General features: G+C 38.5%; 1 protein-coding gene across 1 annotated transcript in view; it reads left to right on the top strand.

Annotated features, from left to right (window-relative positions):
• oxct1a (3-oxoacid CoA transferase 1a) overlaps window positions 1–17,138 on the top strand; it is a 47,130-nt gene that overhangs the window by 3,756 nt on the left and 26,236 nt on the right. Inside the window, exons 3-7 of the mRNA XM_066711440.1 lie at window positions 41–131; window positions 5,206–5,341; window positions 5,671–5,820; window positions 6,609–6,715; window positions 7,233–7,293. Coding sequence (XP_066567537.1) covers window positions 41–131; window positions 5,206–5,341; window positions 5,671–5,820; window positions 6,609–6,715; window positions 7,233–7,293 — 545 coding nt within the window. The remainder of the gene's footprint in view (window positions 1–40; window positions 132–5,205; window positions 5,342–5,670; window positions 5,821–6,608; window positions 6,716–7,232; window positions 7,294–17,138) is intronic.

The following is a 17,138-nucleotide window of genomic DNA, read 5'->3' as shown; positions in this document are numbered from 1 at the left end:
ATCTGTCCCTGCAGTTCATTATTCAATATTTGAATTATAGGATTCGGACTGTGTGGCATTCCAGAGAACTTGATAAACAGCTTGCTGAAGACGGGAGTTAAAGGCTTAACAGCAGTCAGCAATAATGCTGGGTAAGTATTCACAATAGTCTCCATGTTCACTAGAATAAAGTTAAGAAAAATATGTACTGCTTTATTCCCAGCAATCCTAGCGTTTTCATAGGCCTTGCTTTGGTGAGGGAGATATGCAGAGTAAAGCTCTGATAAGACACTGTTTTATGAGTTTGATATAAGCCACCTAAATTCAGAGCATTGACGCACTAAAGTAGTGACAGCAAACAATACAAAGGGCACAAATGTTCATACAACAAACTATAAAAAGTATGCATTTCTCTAGGATTACATTTTCTGCATCAGAGCATTTTGATCCATCTTGTGTTACAAATGTATAACAGCAGCTATATTTAAGGTTTGTTTTGTAAGTGACATATAATTGCTGTGTATATTCCCTGTGATTTATAACACTATCATAATCAGGACTAAAGACATGGGTAGATTAGTTAAAGTAAACTAATTTTTCCATTATTTATTCAACACATTTCTCAATGAACTACATTTCTGAGGAAAACCTAAAGGGTTTAGACTTTTAACTCTCTTTAGGCAAAAAAAATAATGTCATATCTTAATATAAATAGTTTAATTTCCTTTTGTGTAGCTAAGCTTGACGTCTGCTGCTCCGTGTTGTCTGCTGTGCTTATTGTTCGCCATTGTCTTTGTGCCGTAACCCAGATAGACAATAAAAGCCATCTTTCCACTGGGAGGCCAATTGTCTAAGGGTATGCTGCTTTTCTAGGTCAGGTACAAAAGGCTTCTCTTACATTGTGGCATTGTACACCAGAAGAAGGGCTGATTAGGAAAGATGAACTAGACCTCTAAGGCCACTGAAATTATTTTATGAGATGTTAATCACCCGAATTAATGTAATAAATTAAATGTAACTTGATCCAATAGCTTAGTTTTATGCAGCACACAATGATAGCAAAAATGTCTTTCATTAGGTCTTGTTTGACACCAAAAAATATATTTGAAATGATTCTACTATTTTGACCAGTTGGGCCTATTTTTCTTCGGCCTCTTCTTTTTGTTTTATCAAAGAAAGGTTTCAGTCTCTTTCACCCATTCTGAGGTTTTCTTCTACTCTTCTGCTGTCAGGGTTAATCATGATCATTCAAGGTGAAGATTACTTTGCAGACCAGTTGTTAAGGTGCTTCACACATGTAATTCACTGTTGATGAGTCAGTGTGGCCTCAGATATTTATTGTGATTACTATGCATGCAAATGAAATGTAAAATAATACAAAATCTATCCATCTATTCACCCCCTATCCCTCTATCTGTCTTAGAATACTATCAAGTTTCTCTGTTTTCTTAATATAACCTTTTCATTACACCTTCTGTTGTAACCTGTAAATGTTGGGATAGTGCTCTACAAGTCTATAGTATATATAATATATAATTGTGTGCAGTATAAATAGTGGTCTATAGTGTAGTAGTATGTTTTCCCTGCTATATTCTGTAGGTGTTTCTTCATCTTCTAGTTATAAAATACACCTTCCCAGGCTGTAATTTGAAGCTTGACTTATTTTTATAGTCTGATGGCATTGGCACAGGTCCTGTGAAACCCACATGTCTTCAGAGCAGATAACTCTTTAAATCCCACTGCCTTTGTGCGTCTGCGTCTTTACAGTTGGTGGACGTCTCTTCTATTTTGACTTTTGTTTGAGTGCTGACATGGACAAAAGTTGCCTGAGTTAATGGAAAAAAATATATTAAAAACATGCATGACTTTGATTGAGGGTGTTGGTTAACGATGATTGCAAGTTCCAGCTGGACAGCACTTCAGTGCAAGTCATCTGACAAAATAAGAGCAGCTTGTGTCATCTTTTTTTAATAGAAAGAGGGGTTGTTTTTAATTGAGCCAGCTTGGGAAGAGAATTATAATGCAACATTTGCAAGAGATAGCACAGTTAGACATTTAAATGGAGCTGAAGGGTATTGTGGTACACAATAGCAAGGAAACATTGAATTAAACAAATGTGTACTGAAAGACTGAGATAGGGATTGATTTACGGATTTATATATTTATGAAACAAGAAACATTTATATTTAAACATGCTAAAAATAATAATAATAAAAGAAGATATCCCATAAGTATAACCGTAAGAAGAGCTGGTTTGGATATTAAAGCTGTACTGCTGACTGGGGTTTGTGTTTTTTATGATCAAATAACCCACACCTGTGAGTCTCACTTCTGGCACAAATCAGAACTGGAAATGTAATCACTCTTAAAACAAGACATAATACGATTTGTGTGTGAAGGGACATTGACATTGAAGGGGACAAAGGTTGTTTCTATTTTAAAGAGCCTGTTGTCACATGCTTTGGCAGCTGCTGCAGCATTGTTCACCTCAAGCTTTGTAGCACCTGATGGATGCAGTAATATATAATTTTATTGTCATATTTCTTTCATGTTCTATTTTTTAATTAGATGTTTTTTGTACTGGATTCTCAGCGTGACATTTGTTTGTCATTGTTTCAGTTCTATGGGAAGTCTGTAAGTTTCACAGGTCACCTTTAGTTAAATAAAAACAATAAAAACATTGTATCCAATAAACTCAGTAATGTGGAAAATCGTTTTGACAAGCGACTCTACAAAGGTCATTCTGTTGTAGTCATATGGTGCCTACAACTGGGAAAATATATTGGGGAAAATACAATGCAGGCTCAATTAATCTCAATATGAGGCCTAGGTTTCATGTAGAAAAGTAATTGTTCTTCCCAAGTTGACAAATGCAACATGTACGTAGGGATCAAAGAACAGAAGCACCTCTTCTGCATATTTATATAATTTTTTCTTTGTTAGGTAGTCAAAGTTTAGTGGATATGTCACACAGACCGGCGAGTTTTAACATCCAAAGCACACATAACCTCTGGGGCAGTAAACAAACTGGGACACAAAACCCCGGACACTGCTTTTTTTTATCACCTTTACTCTACTTTCTCCATTTGCTTTAGTTATTTAGTTATTTCTTTAGTAAGTCACTCATTGTATACACAACATGCCCAGGTTGTGTAATTTGAAATTCAGATTTTGGAAAAAGCTAAATGAAGCAAACAACAACACTGAAGGTGACAGGTTTGAATGAAGATCCTGATTTGTAAATAGTAAGCCTCTCTTCCAAATGCACGGCATTGCGTGGAATTAAACCAATGGACAAAAATATGAAGGAAACTGAATGTTTTGGGCAATTCCATTCCCTGAAAGTAAAAAAATCAAGGTTGTTCATGTTCTACCTGCCTTTGCACTAACAGAGCATTCCTGCATGAAATTAAGTGAAGTTGGGAACCTGTGCTGTGGCCTGTAATACAATACACCAACAGGATGCAGATGCTTTATCCAAGCATTGAACGATTTCAAACAAATGATATGTGCTGATATGAATTGTAATGCTTTTTATAATCGTTATATAGCAGGGGCACAATCCATATCACCCAGTTAATGATTACAGAGCACATTAATGTATAATCAAACACGAGGATGCCACTGAGAAACTTCAAATGTAGAATTTGAATTAGACATTGTAATCTTTTTGTGTGCGCGAGGCTAAATAAGTATAAATCTTATTGTTCTGCTTCTAACTTGGAACGTTACAAGAAAAGAAATATAGAAATCCCAGCATATACAACACGACAAGGCCGACAATAAAGAAAATGCAGATGACCCTACAGATGGTATTGTAGAGTGAGTCTGCATAATGCACACTACAGCTTACTGTGTAACACAAACCCCTCCCCATTCCCTGTGCTGCATTCATCTCCTCCCTCTGATGCACTTCCTTCAGGTGAAAAAACTGAGCTTGAATTAAACTTTATATAAGAATTATAAAATGTAACCTGCATCACACAATGATTAACAGCCACAATGGCACTATGATTTTTTTATGGCCCTGCAGATGTTCTTCTTACTTTTTATATGAGCTGAAAAGAATATGATATGAGGAAGTACAAAATTAAACCACGTCCGGGATTGTCTGCTACGTGCAGCGCGGCAGAGCAGTTTACTTCTGATCTGGAGCCGTCAGAGCTTTGCAGTCAAAACACTTTAAATCCTTCATCTGCCCTTGAGCACCACAGCCCCATTACACTGAAAGTATCAGTTTAACCACAAACCAGACATACACCGCCTGCCAGAGCATATTTGTCAGCGATTCAAATCTTTAATTTTTTAAGCAGAACAAAAATAATATAAAAAGACATCAGAGGTTGTGGCTGCTCTCTACTATTGTTTTGAATTTGATTAATGTTTTTTTATGCTGCAACTTTGTACTCCTAGGTATTGTGAATTTGTAACACACTTGAAAGTACCTTTTATAGTGGAAAATATGTATTTCTGATCTGAATATTGTATATTCCTTAAATTCCTTCTATCTTGACATTTTGAGAGGCCATTATTCTGCCTTATTTGCAGTTCTGCTCATTAATTGTAAGGAGAAAGCATGGTCAACCAATCTGCCTATCTACCAATCAAGACATGCATTTGCTTATTTTCACTCTTCTCTCCAGGAGTAACCGCAACAATTAATAATTATTAGTTATTTCTTGGCAGACACCCTTATCCAGGGCGACTTACAAAATATAAGTGCAATACAAAGTGCAAAAATACAGAGCAGTACAAGACGTAACATATTACAAATTCCAATTCACATAATACAGTAATAATAATGCAAGGGAAGCTGACCCAGGGGATATTTTCCATCTATGAAAAGCTATTTGGCCCGATTCACCCCACAGTAACACTTGTAGTACTCAAAGGTTGTTTTTCATGCTTTTAATGCTTGTGGTCTTTCTTTTTTTAGCACAGTATTTCTTAATAGAATAAACAATGCATGTTTTAACTATATACATTTTCTGCTTTGAAGTTTAATTGAATATATAGAGGATTGATTTGTAATCATAAACTTTCAACACTAAGGACTCCTGTTATTCAATTTGACGTTTGATATCTCTGTTGCCGTTGAAGAATCTAACACCGGCACGTAACGGCAGCAGTTTATTCCGGCCGCAAGTGTTGCCCTTTCACAGGAGTCGGCACAAGGACACGAGGCTATGCACACCAGACATATCTCTCCTGATTGTTTCCATGCAGGGTTGATAACTTTGGGCTGGGCCTGCTCCTTCAGACCAAGCAGATAAAACGCATGATTTCATCCTACGTGGGAGAGAACGTGGAATTTGAGCGGCAGTACCTGTCGGGGGAGCTGGAAGTGGAGCTTACGCCTCAGGTAGGACGGAGCGGATTAGCCTAAAACTGTGTTTTAGTGTCACTCACCACATGCAGGGCTGGGACACAATATTGCATCGAACACTGCACTGACTTGTATAGGCTTTTAAACTGCAGGTTTACCCCAGGGACATGTGCATCTCTAGGTTTTGAATACCAGTAAGGGGAAGCCAGAGGTTCGAGTTCAAATGGCCGGTGCGTAGGCCCAAATGTGCTCGACTCCTTGTAGTTTTGATGTTGCTGTTGTGGAGGGAAGTGATGGGAGATGCTGGGCTATCCATCCCTGTGCTCGGTACTTCCTCACTGTCTGATGGGTGTCCACTGTTGCAGGGTACCCTGGCAGAGCGGATTCGTGCGGGCGGGGCGGGCGTGCCAGCCTTCTTCACGGCCACGGGCTACGGCACTCTCATCCAGGAGGGAGGCTCCCCCATCAAGTATAATAAAGACGGCACCATAGCCATTGCCAGCGAGAGCAGAGAGGTGAGCAGATTTCCGTCTCGCTGCTTCACACACGGGTCTCTGTACTGCGGGTCAGGGCTGCCGGTCCAGTGAGTTGGAGAAGTTCTGGATATGCTAGTTGGGTAAAAAAAGGTAATTGAATACAGAATTATGAATATATCAATCCACTGCTGGATGAGGGCCTCCCCAAGATGTTTCCACTTGCTTTGAGATATAAATATATAGCTGTGTATGTTTATTTTCTAAAACTGCACATGTTTTATTATCAGAAATAAGTGGCATGCAGCCCATATTTACCAACAACCACACAATGAATGCCTTTGAATACGGACGTCCAGATAATTTCGCCCTTCGTTTCCTCAGGGAAAGTGATTTTTGTTTATAAATACATGGAATTGTTTGCCTCATCACATGCTGGAGCTGAGTTTGTAATGCTTTAGAAGTACACACATACACACGTGAGCAGGGAGTCCCTTGTGATAGCTGACACCATCACCACTCGTGGCCCAGGTAGAAAAACAGGAATCCCCAAATAAACCGAGAGTGGTTGTCATTGAAGTCCCTATAGACATGAACTTTTCTGTTGCTTAAATCTGTAGTGAGGAGTAACATAGTGATACATTTATTATTTACAACCAACCTCATCAGAACATGGGTCGGATAAGGACACCACGACACCACAGCTATTTGTGTTTTACATACTAGCAAATCAAATCAACCAAAAAAGAAGAGAACAAAATGCCTCATCCCTCATAAAAAGGTGTTTGCAAAATTAATTTAACAAAAATGTTTTTTTCTTGCGTCTGCAGGTGCGTGAGTTTAATGGCCGACACTATGTGATGGAGAAGGCCATCACTGGGGATTTTGCACTAGTAAAGGCATGGAAAGCTGATCGTGCTGGGAACATTGTGTTCAGGTACTGGGAACGTTGTGTTCGGGTGCTGGGAACATTGTGCAGACAGAGCAGACCTAAACAAGACAAAATGCAACTGTACTATAAATATTTATGCAGCGTTATTTTGATGAGGAATTCTGTTTAGTTGTCAGTCGTGGTGGTTTAGCAGTTTCTGGACGCTGGGAAATAATTGTCATGAATTTAAACTAGGGTTGTCTTTATGGAAATAACAATATGAACAAGAGTTGTCTCAATAGTTATAAATTACAGTGCTACACAACAGATATAATTAAGCATATAAAACATATGATATGTTATTTTGGTGTTTCTCATTTTTTTAATTACCTTTAACTACAATACATTTTTGAAATGATGTAATTATTATTTCCATTAAGCTGAAATCATACTTTATGGATGTAATGCTTGTTTTCAGCCACAAGAGTTCAGCATTGACCATTTCATGAAAAATATGATTAGGTATTTGCTGAAAGCTACATTATTACCTAATTAAAAAATCTCTTCTGATATCTTTTTACAGAAAAACAGCAAGGAACTTTAACCAGCCCATGTGCAAGGCATCTAAAATCACAGTAGTGGAGGTATGTAGAACACATTGAATACAAACATTTTTTTGTTGTGTCTCAGGACAATCTCTTCTTGTGTTATAATTGTAGCTGTATTTCAGAGGGGCTTGAAATCCAGCCCGCAGGACCTCAATGGTTTTGGCTTCTCTGCCTCTCTAAGTAATAACCACTTACTGAACAGTTTGCAGTAACAATCTTTTCCAGCTTTTAGGCAGATGTTGTGTAAAAGGTGACACGTACACCCCCCTCCCTCCTCTTGCACCGAGTGACTTTTATGAATGTCATTTGTGTGGGCGAATCGATAAATCAATAAAAACAATTGTTATATTTGGCACCCATGTATTAGATCAGTGGTTTCTTCTTTTGTTGTGGGGATGCATAGAAATCTGATCGTGGTTCCCTCACTGAGTTTCCAGCCTGGCTGAATTTCATGTTGTTTGCAAAGATGCAAGGGCTCGGTGTCATTGAATGAGAAGTCTAGAATTGGCCAACTTGTACTTTAAGGAATTTATTGTCTATGAAATTAGTATCTAAGACTCCCATTTGGCTGCCTTGGTTTGCTTGTCTAATTAGAAGCATGAATGTAAAAGGTTTATGAATGTCCTCATAATACAATGAGCCTCTCAGTTCTAGAGACGCATTCTGTTTTAGGGTTTTTAAATTATGTCTCAGCAGGAGACATTTTATGCCAGCAAACAAACCAATAATGACAAATGAGTATAACTATTTATTCCATTATTCTCTTTGAAAACACATACTTTGCAGAGAAAGTAGACATGTAGGCAATATCATTAGTGAAGTATGGATTATTCCATGACAGAGACAGCAGCGTAATTATGCAATAAAGTAATAGACAGAATTTGTCTTTTGTCTAGTACACAGTATAATATAATTTGTAGTCTTCCTTTTTTCATGTCAAAAGCAGACCTGTCTCATCAATCAAAAGTTCACAACAGTCAAACCATGACTACCCCATCTGTGTACACTCGGTACAACCTGTTTTAATACTGCCAGAAATGTAAAGGATGTCTTTATAATGATTCTTAATTTTGCAATTAACTTACCTCGCTCCCATCCCTTGACAACGACTTTGCCAATTAGAGTCAATACTGCTCCATTGCAGTTAGTTAAAGGCGCCATAAAAAATAAAGTTAAATTGAGTATGAAATGAATCGGCACATAAAACTGTCTGGGATTAATCATAACCTGCCAATCTGAACCTTGAAGTGTCATCACCATCTGTCCACCGCATTTGAATGTGTACCATAAAGTAGCTAATGTGCTCTCGACACCCGAGTGCACTCAGAGGTGTACAATAATTGGATGCCCATACATTTTTTCCTATTTTAAATCCCTGTTTTACAGTCATTAAAGAAACAAAAAAGAAACACAGGCTGGCTTCTGTAAAGGTTACCGTACAGAACTTATCAGTGAAAGTTTTTGTGTACTGAAATAACATTCGACAGCTGAACAAACAATTGGTTTGTGGCTATTTTGATTTTAAATCTTTGAAGCTTCCTTACAGAATTTCTATCATTCCCCTTTTTCAAACCTCTCCTGCCTTTGAATTAAAGCTTTCATCTGTTGTTTTGTGTTTTAAAACGCAGCAGAGCGAGACAAAAGATGCATCCGAAGGCAGGCAGAGGCAGCAAAGCAGAAAAACATTAATTAAAACAGAAATTGCAGTTCTCTGGCAGTAGTCATAACTATGAACTATGTTGTGCGCTTGAAGAAGGTTCCTATCACAAAATGACACTCCATAAAATAAAACCTGATTGATTGATGGGAAAAGCAAGGATAACAGTAACTTCTAGTGCTAAACATTTTAGTTTCGGTCCGATATTAACTCCATTTCACCTCAAATACCCCAAACTCAGCTGTCAGTCATTTCCCCTGTTTCTTTTCTTTTAATTTTGTTATTTTTTGGTCTAAATCAAAGTAATTGGGCTGCCTTGTCCATTTTAAGTGGTAGAGCAGAGTTGAATATATATTTTAGACTTTCATTGGAACAAAATAGGAATAAATGTGGGCATTTGAGGTCAGTGAATCACAGAGGGGAAAAAATGTATTCTAACGGAACTGAGTTAATAATTAATAATTCATCTTCCGTGTTGAATCATTTAAGAACTTCATGGGAAATCTAGTAGCAATGCCATGGGGTCTATTTTGATCCATTTAAGTTGCTTCAACTCTAAACAAGTCTAATGTTATTGGCTTTAGTGGATCTCCGTGCTCCAAATCCACGCTGACTGCCTCCAATAGTGCTGTGAACATATAGGCAGTTAGAGAAATTAGGTTAGTAGAGGTGAACTGCTGGAGGGATTCGGAGGATAATGATTAATCTCAGACATCCTGCATGGTGGTAAATCAATAGATATCAATTAGATATCAATTAGGGTTAAACAGAATGTGAAACCAGGTCAGAAACGTATGGAATAAATACAGTACAGTGAAAGCATACATGAGAGTGACAACACAATTTTAATTCAAACATTAAAAGCTACAGTGGATCACGAATGACTGGTATTCAGTGAAACATAAATACCTTTGTTCGGCAGACGAATGGCTGTCAAAGGAGGACCTCTGAGTCTTCCTAAATTAGGAAACCGAACGAGAGAGAACTGAAAACTAACTGATGTGCAACACTTGTTTCAGTAATGCGGATCACAAGGCACTCTTGGCGGCACTGCCAGGCTGAGATTTCCTATCTATTTAAGGCCTTTGTATGCAACTTCCTGTCTCTGGGACACTGCCCTGTGTCTGTTTGGGTGCCCTGTAAACTCAACACTTTCAGCACGTATAGTACTGGTGCTGAAATTGCATTCTGTAACTATAAAAATATTGTCTGATTTGGTGTCTTTAATATTTATTCTGGTGTGTAATATACATAACAGCATAAAGCAAGTCTGTATTGTAATGCTTTTAAATGTCTATTCTCCTTATTTGTGTTTTTCCATTTATTTCCCTCGGCTCCACTACAAATGTAATCTTTCACTTCTAGAGGTCCTGGGATACATTTCTTCTTGATTTGTAATGGAGATCTCCAGCCAACACTGTTTAGGCTGAACAAAAAGGCCTTTAAAAGTCTGCTTTTAACCCTAAGACTGGCGTATTGTGCTTCAGATCCTGGTAGGAGTGCTTTGATTTCATTGCATACTGTTCAAATGGATGCTGCATTATAATCATTTGGAGCAAATGGCCAAAGGAGAGCAGGTGGAATTAGTAAAAGGCTAATGCTGGTTCTCTACCTTTACATTGACAAGCTCTGTGTTAGTTCTACATTTTCAGGAGACCTGTGTCAAAACAGAGACTAAATTATTATCACAGAAATGTGCTCCCCGTGGACCGTTATTAGCGTTCTAAAGGCCGTTTAGATAAAAAAATGTTAAAATGAGGATAGTAGTTGCCGGGTTCCTAGGCAACGAGACTCTTTCCTTAAATTTGCAATTCCTGTTATCTCAGGTACAATGGCTGGCTGCGTGCATTGTGGGACAGAGAGCGGCTGATTTGCAGTTAGTTGTTTGGATCACATTATGAATGCAGAGTGGAGCTGTTCTTCGCTACATTGTTAACATGGCAAGCAGCTGAAATGGTTTCCAGGCCTTTTTAATTGTGTATTGATTAAATCAGTCTTCAAAGGTTTTTTTTTTCCTGTGTGTGTGTTCAATTTTGAAACACTGGTTCCTCATCATTGCATTTGACAGAATATTATGCACGAGGAGTTCCATAGCAATGCACAGCACGGACCTTATGACTTCTAATTTCTATTTAAATTACCTGGGATTGGCAAAATCATTACAAGCACCCCCCTTCCACTTCCCCCTCAACAATATATTTTCTGCACTTCACTGTTCGTATTTGAAAAATGAGTTTGTTCCTCTTTTTGTATTTACTTTCCAGCTTAATGCCCAGAGAAAGGGATGCTTGTTGTTATCGAATGCCATGTCATTAATGAAGACTAGTAACTTTTTTCATGGTCTACAGTTATTTTTTATATTTTGCCTTGGCATATCTAATCACTATTTTATTAATAGCAACTTCATTCCTTTATCTTACTAATATTATTGTATCTTATTTTAAATAGTAAAACTGCTGCCATTTGTCTTTCCCATTTATTGAAGACATCGGTAAAGGTCCTTGAACCCTATATATATCACCACGTGGCTCATAGTCGAGTTGCCTTGCATCTTGAGTCTTACGCAGGAGAGTAATGAGATTGATGTGAGCAATAAGAATGCATGTGATATGATCGCTCTTGTTTGAATGTATGATAGCAACTGTGCCGTTATCTGCTAGTTGCTGTTACTGGTTGGAAGTATTGTCTCTCTCTCCCAATTTCCTTGGTATTTGAAGTTCTGCAGTGCAAATCACTTTAGGCGAGGAGCCGCCCGTACCCGCCTTTCCTGAATTGTGTACGGAAAAGTAAAACCCGACGGGGACTCATCACACATCACACAGCAGCACCCGAATGTATCCTAAAAATAAATCTGTAAAGATACTGTCATGTCGCTGTCAGGTGGGTGCAGCACAAGCACGGCCTTACACACTGATTTTTTAATTCAAAGTGATTCAAACCTGTCTAGAGCAAGTGGGTCAAACGACAGCCTTGGCAGAGATGTTTTTTTTGGACAGGGACATCATACTGTTGTTATAAAAAGCAGAAAGGTTTCACAATAGATGAGGACTGTCTACCATTTTATTCTGTTTTATCCAAGGTCCCTGTCTTCCTTGCCTAAATGTATAATGTACTAGAAACCTGAATCAATCTGGTACCTGGAATATATCATTAATCATTCATTTTCTGTTTGTAGCTGTTTTTTTATTGTAAGGAAACCTTTACTCTACCTTCCTGATCCATTTTATTTTGTTGCAAATGTTTTAATTTAAATGCATCTTCCCTTTACTCTTTTACCTGTGCATTATGGGTATAAATAATGACTGACATTAACTGCAATACTAAAGAAAGAAAACTAAAATGGGGAAAAAAAAACCTGCTACTACCACACTATATTGAACAGCTGTACTTTTCCCTTTCATAAACTGTAATAAAAATTCTCTGGTCGTCTGTAATATGCAGAAATGATGGTGGCCAAATGTTAATACCTAAACCGCTTTTAAAAATGGCTGCAATCGCTGTTTAATATTCAAGGGACGTACAGTTTAAAGTTCATGATAAAGCACACAGTGACATTTATTTTATTCTCAAAGCACTTTCATATGGATCCCCTGTTTTGCACAGCAATTACTGGTAACCTTCAGTTATTTTAGCAGTTTAATGGGAAGGCGTTGGATTTCATCTAACAGGCGGCATCTTTCACCAAAGGGCTAGAAATTCACTACTTCACCGTGGCCCCAGACCCAAATTGCTCTAATTTGAAGATCTATTTTAAAGAAGGTGCCCTTATAATATCATCGCATTTGTTTCAAAGTAATTTCCACAACTGGAAAACAATGGGTAGCACTCTGAAAAACAAAACACAACAAAAACCCCAAAGCACAGGACAGCAGACAAACAAGGGAAGAAAACAAAAAACAACATTCATGTTACCATGCAGTATGTGATCAGGCCGCTAATTTGAATTAAACTCTGGATGCCCAAACTAATCCGGAGTGAAACCAGTACCAGTTCTTCTGTGTAGATTCTTCACTCTTGCTTTATCTGAAGACACGTGGCAGTCATGTTTGTGAGGCTAGTGTATTTCAATGTGTTCTCGAGGTGTTATTTCCCAGTTGCTTCTGCTGAGGGAATTCATATGCAGGAATTAATTTCATTATCTGTGTATGGGGAGACATCTTGGTGGGGGGTGTATTCACCTTATGATCTGGTATATCTGTAAAAGAAGAAACAACGTTGTGTTACAGTGCTGCGCGCACAATTCCTTCAGAGATGGCACTTTAATAGCAATGTTTAAAATGTCCTTCACAGATACGTTTGCATCAGTTTAAATAAATTGAATATATAGTGGTTAAGATATAGGGAGACTCTTTTCTTGCTTTGTGGAGAAATACAATGTTTCCCTTGCCCTCTAAGAGCAACGATGTTTAGTTTCGGCAGACGAGTCCTCAGCAGATGTTTCGGTGCCCTTCATCCGTGTATGGGCTTGATTTGCTCTGACCTTTTCAGAGTTCCCTCCGTTCGATAATGAACAGTGACACTGATGAGACACAAAACGATGGGACACAACTGGTTCCCCGTCTGTCTTCTACTCCGTCTCCTCTGTAAATTGTTAAGGATGAGGCAGGGAGTTAATGAGCTGCAATCACAGTCACTACTGGTGCTGGTCAAGTTTTGTTTGGTGTTTCTCATGTCGGGTGCTGGTCCACAGATCAAATGCAGATTTTTCTCAGTCTGTTTCTTACAGTGAGTAACCATGTTGAACAAACACCTGTCTCTGCCTTGTTGTCATACCTGTTCAGTGTGAAGGGTGCGTAGCTCTCCGCAATTAAAGTGCCACCAGTTGACATTATTATGAATGTGCTCAAGCAATGTGAGAAGCCTGCATTCTGTTAGGGTTTCTTCCGTGTGTTTGTGTGCGTGCGTGTGTGCCAGCGTGTGTGCGTGTGTGTGTCAATGCGTGTTCGTGTCTTTGTGTGTCTTTGTGTGTGCGTGCGTGTGTGCGTGTGTGTGTTCGCGTGTGTGCGTGTGGGTGTTCGCGTGTGTGCGTGTGGGTGTCAATGTGTGTGTCTTTGTGACGTGTGTGTGTGTTTTGCGTGTGTGTCTGTGTGTGTTAACATATACACAGCTCCCTTATGTTCATTTTAATGAATAACAACTGGAGATGCTTTGTTTTCACAGTGAATGGCATTGATAGTTAGTAATTTCTTGCTAGGCTTAAAAACATTTGTTGACAAACTGTCACTGCCTCTTTGCTTACTTTCTGTTATTTATTTTAAATGTGTCTAACCTTTGGAAGAAATAACACTTTTTTTATTTTTAGCCTCTTCAAGACTGTAGACTATACCTCTTAGAATAAATCACATCAGCTGAGCTGGCACACATGAAAGTCTTAATTTATTATTGTGTTAGTCTGTTTCAGAGTAGGTTTGTTTAAATGGACAATCATTTTGCTGGGAGCTGGCCTTAGGCCTTAATCCATTTTTGTATCACTCGCTTGTTTACCAACTGTCATCTGCCATCATTTGAATTCTCCAGGCTGAGCAGAATCAACATTAGCTGCAACTTAAACAGATTCTCAGTGCAATTCAGGTCAGGTCTTAATAAAAGTTTAACTTGGCTCCTAGACATGTACATATATACATATAAAGGTTATAAATCACATTTACCTGCCCATAATTAAGACGGCTCAGTGAAAAGGACTTTGAGATTCTGCTAACCATTTAAATGGCATCTGTAAAATATTATATAAATGAACAAAATTGAAGGGAAATACAGATGATATTAAGGTCTGTTTTGTAAAGTCCAGAATGTTCCACTAAAGAGAAATAAAATGATACACAGTTCTAACAGGTTTTAGTTTACCTTGAACTCTGAGTTACGTAAAATGTAATTAGATTTTTAAAAATATATATTGCATTTCATTTTAAAAAGTGTTTTATCTTTGAACACCTCAGTCCACGCACTTACTAACACAAGCCTTTTGTTAGCAAAGAGAGGCCTAATCTAACTGGATTTGATTAATACAAAGAAAAAGGCTGCTGACTTGCAAGTTATGATTTACAAACAATGGCTGTGCAAAATTAACTGTGCAAAAAAAAAAATAGAAGAAATACAAAAAATGCATAGATTTATATTTGATTGAATGGGCTGTAGAGAGAAAATGCAAGCTCCATAAATCAGAATGACAAGAGGCAATGCAAATGTTGTATAAAATGCCTAAAGAAGAGCTCAATACAATAAAGAAACATCGCAATCTAATTTCTCAAATGCAATGCCACATCGGACAAATTTGGAGGTGTGCCAAAAGCACTACTTTATATCCAAAGCTGACAGCTTTTCACAAATTCAGTGAAAAACATATGGAACAAAGGAGTATCAAATCTCCTTTGATACCTTTGATGCGGCTGTTTGTACATTTTTTAAAGAGAATTTTGACTATTCTCAGCCCATAATGGACTTTGTGATTGACAATGTTGTGATTTGCATACTGCCTATAAGTACATTTGAATTGTGATTTGTTATAGATTATTTAGTGCTCGTTTGGTCACACAACTGCTTTGTGATGTTTATTTTTTTCTTCAGTTATTTTTTACAGACTGATTCGAATGGCGGGGGCGGGGCTTTTATCAGGTTGATCTTTCCTGAACTTTTATGTGGTTATGATCCCATTTTGAAAGACTAAGAAACCTTGGCAACCTGCTCAATACATAAGATTGCAACAAAAATTGGTTTTAGTACAGATCTCTCTCTTTCTCTCTCTCTCTATATATATATAGAGAGAAATATATAAGTATATATCCTGTATATTTGTATTAAGGTACACAAAGTTATACCTGAACACAAACAGTCCAGCACGAAGCAATCAACCCCCTTGTTGTGTCAGTTTGAAACCCCTAGATGGCAGCGCAGTGGTGGGTATTTATGTATATACAGTGAAGGAAAAAAGTATATTATCCCCTGCTGATTTTGTACGTTTGCCCACTGACAAAGAAATGATCAGTCTATAATTTTAATGGTAGGTGTATTTTAACAGTGAGAGACAGAATAACAACAAAAAAATCCAGAAAAACGCATTTCAAAAAAGTTATAAATTGATTTGCATGTTAATGAGGGAAATAAGTATTTGACCCCTTCGACTTAGTACTTGGTGGCAAAACCCTTGTTGGCAATCACAGAGGTCAGACGTTTCTTGTAGTTGGCCACCAGGTTTGCACACATCTCAGGAGGGATTTTGTCCCACTCCTCTTTGCAGATCCTCTCCAAGTTATTAAGGTTTCCAGGCTGACGTGTGGCAACTCGAACCTTCAGCTCCCTCCACAGATTTTCTATGGGATTAAGGTCTGGAGACTGGCTAGGCCACTCCAGGACCTTGATGTGCTTCTTCTTGAGCCACTCCTTTGTTGCCTTGGCTGTGTGTTTTGGGTCATTGTCATGCTGGAATACCCATCCACGACCCATTTTCAATGCCCTGGCTGAGGGAAGGAGGTTCTCACCCAAGATTTGACGGTACATGGTCCCGTTCATCGTCCCTTTGATGCGGTGCAGTTGTCCTGTCCCCTTAGCAGAAAAACACCCCCAAAGCATAATGTTTCCACCTCCATGTTTGACGGTGGGGATGGTGTTCTTGGGGTCATTCCTCCTCCTCCAAACATGGCGAGTTGAGTTGATGTCAAAGAGCTCGATTTTGGTCTCATCTGACCACAACACTTTCACCCAGTTCTCCTCTGAATCATTCAGATGTTCATTGGCAAACTTCTGACGGGCCTGTACATGTGCTTTCTTGAGCAGGGGGACCTTGCGGGCGCTGCAGGATTTCAGTCCTTCACGGCGTAGTGTGTTACCAATTGTTTTCTTGGTGACTATGGTCCCAGCTGCCTTGAGATCATTAACAAGATCCTCCCGTGTAGTTCTGGGCTGATTCCTCACCGTTCTCATGATCATTGATTATTATTATTATTTTGTGTTTCTTCCATTTGCGAATAATCACACCAACTGTTGTCACCTTCTCACCAAGCTGCTTGGCGATGGTCTTGTAGCCCATTCCAGCCTTGTGTAGGTCTACAATCTTGTCCCTGACATCCTTGGACAGCTCTTTGGTCTTGGCCATGGTGGAGAGTTTGGAATCTGATTGATTGATTGCTTCTGTGGACAGGTGTCTTTTATACAGGTAACGAGCTGAGATTAGGAGCAGTCCCTTTAAGAGAGTGCTCCTAATCTCAGCTCGTTACCTGTATAAAAGACA

The sequence above is a fragment of the Amia ocellicauda genome, chromosome 8 (genome assembly GCF_036373705.1).
Source record: "Amia ocellicauda isolate fAmiCal2 chromosome 8, fAmiCal2.hap1, whole genome shotgun sequence".
NCBI lineage: Eukaryota > Metazoa > Chordata > Actinopteri > Amiiformes > Amiidae > Amia > Amia ocellicauda.
Note: the sequence above shows the minus strand (reverse complement) of the source record. Positions and strands in the feature narration are given on the sequence as shown.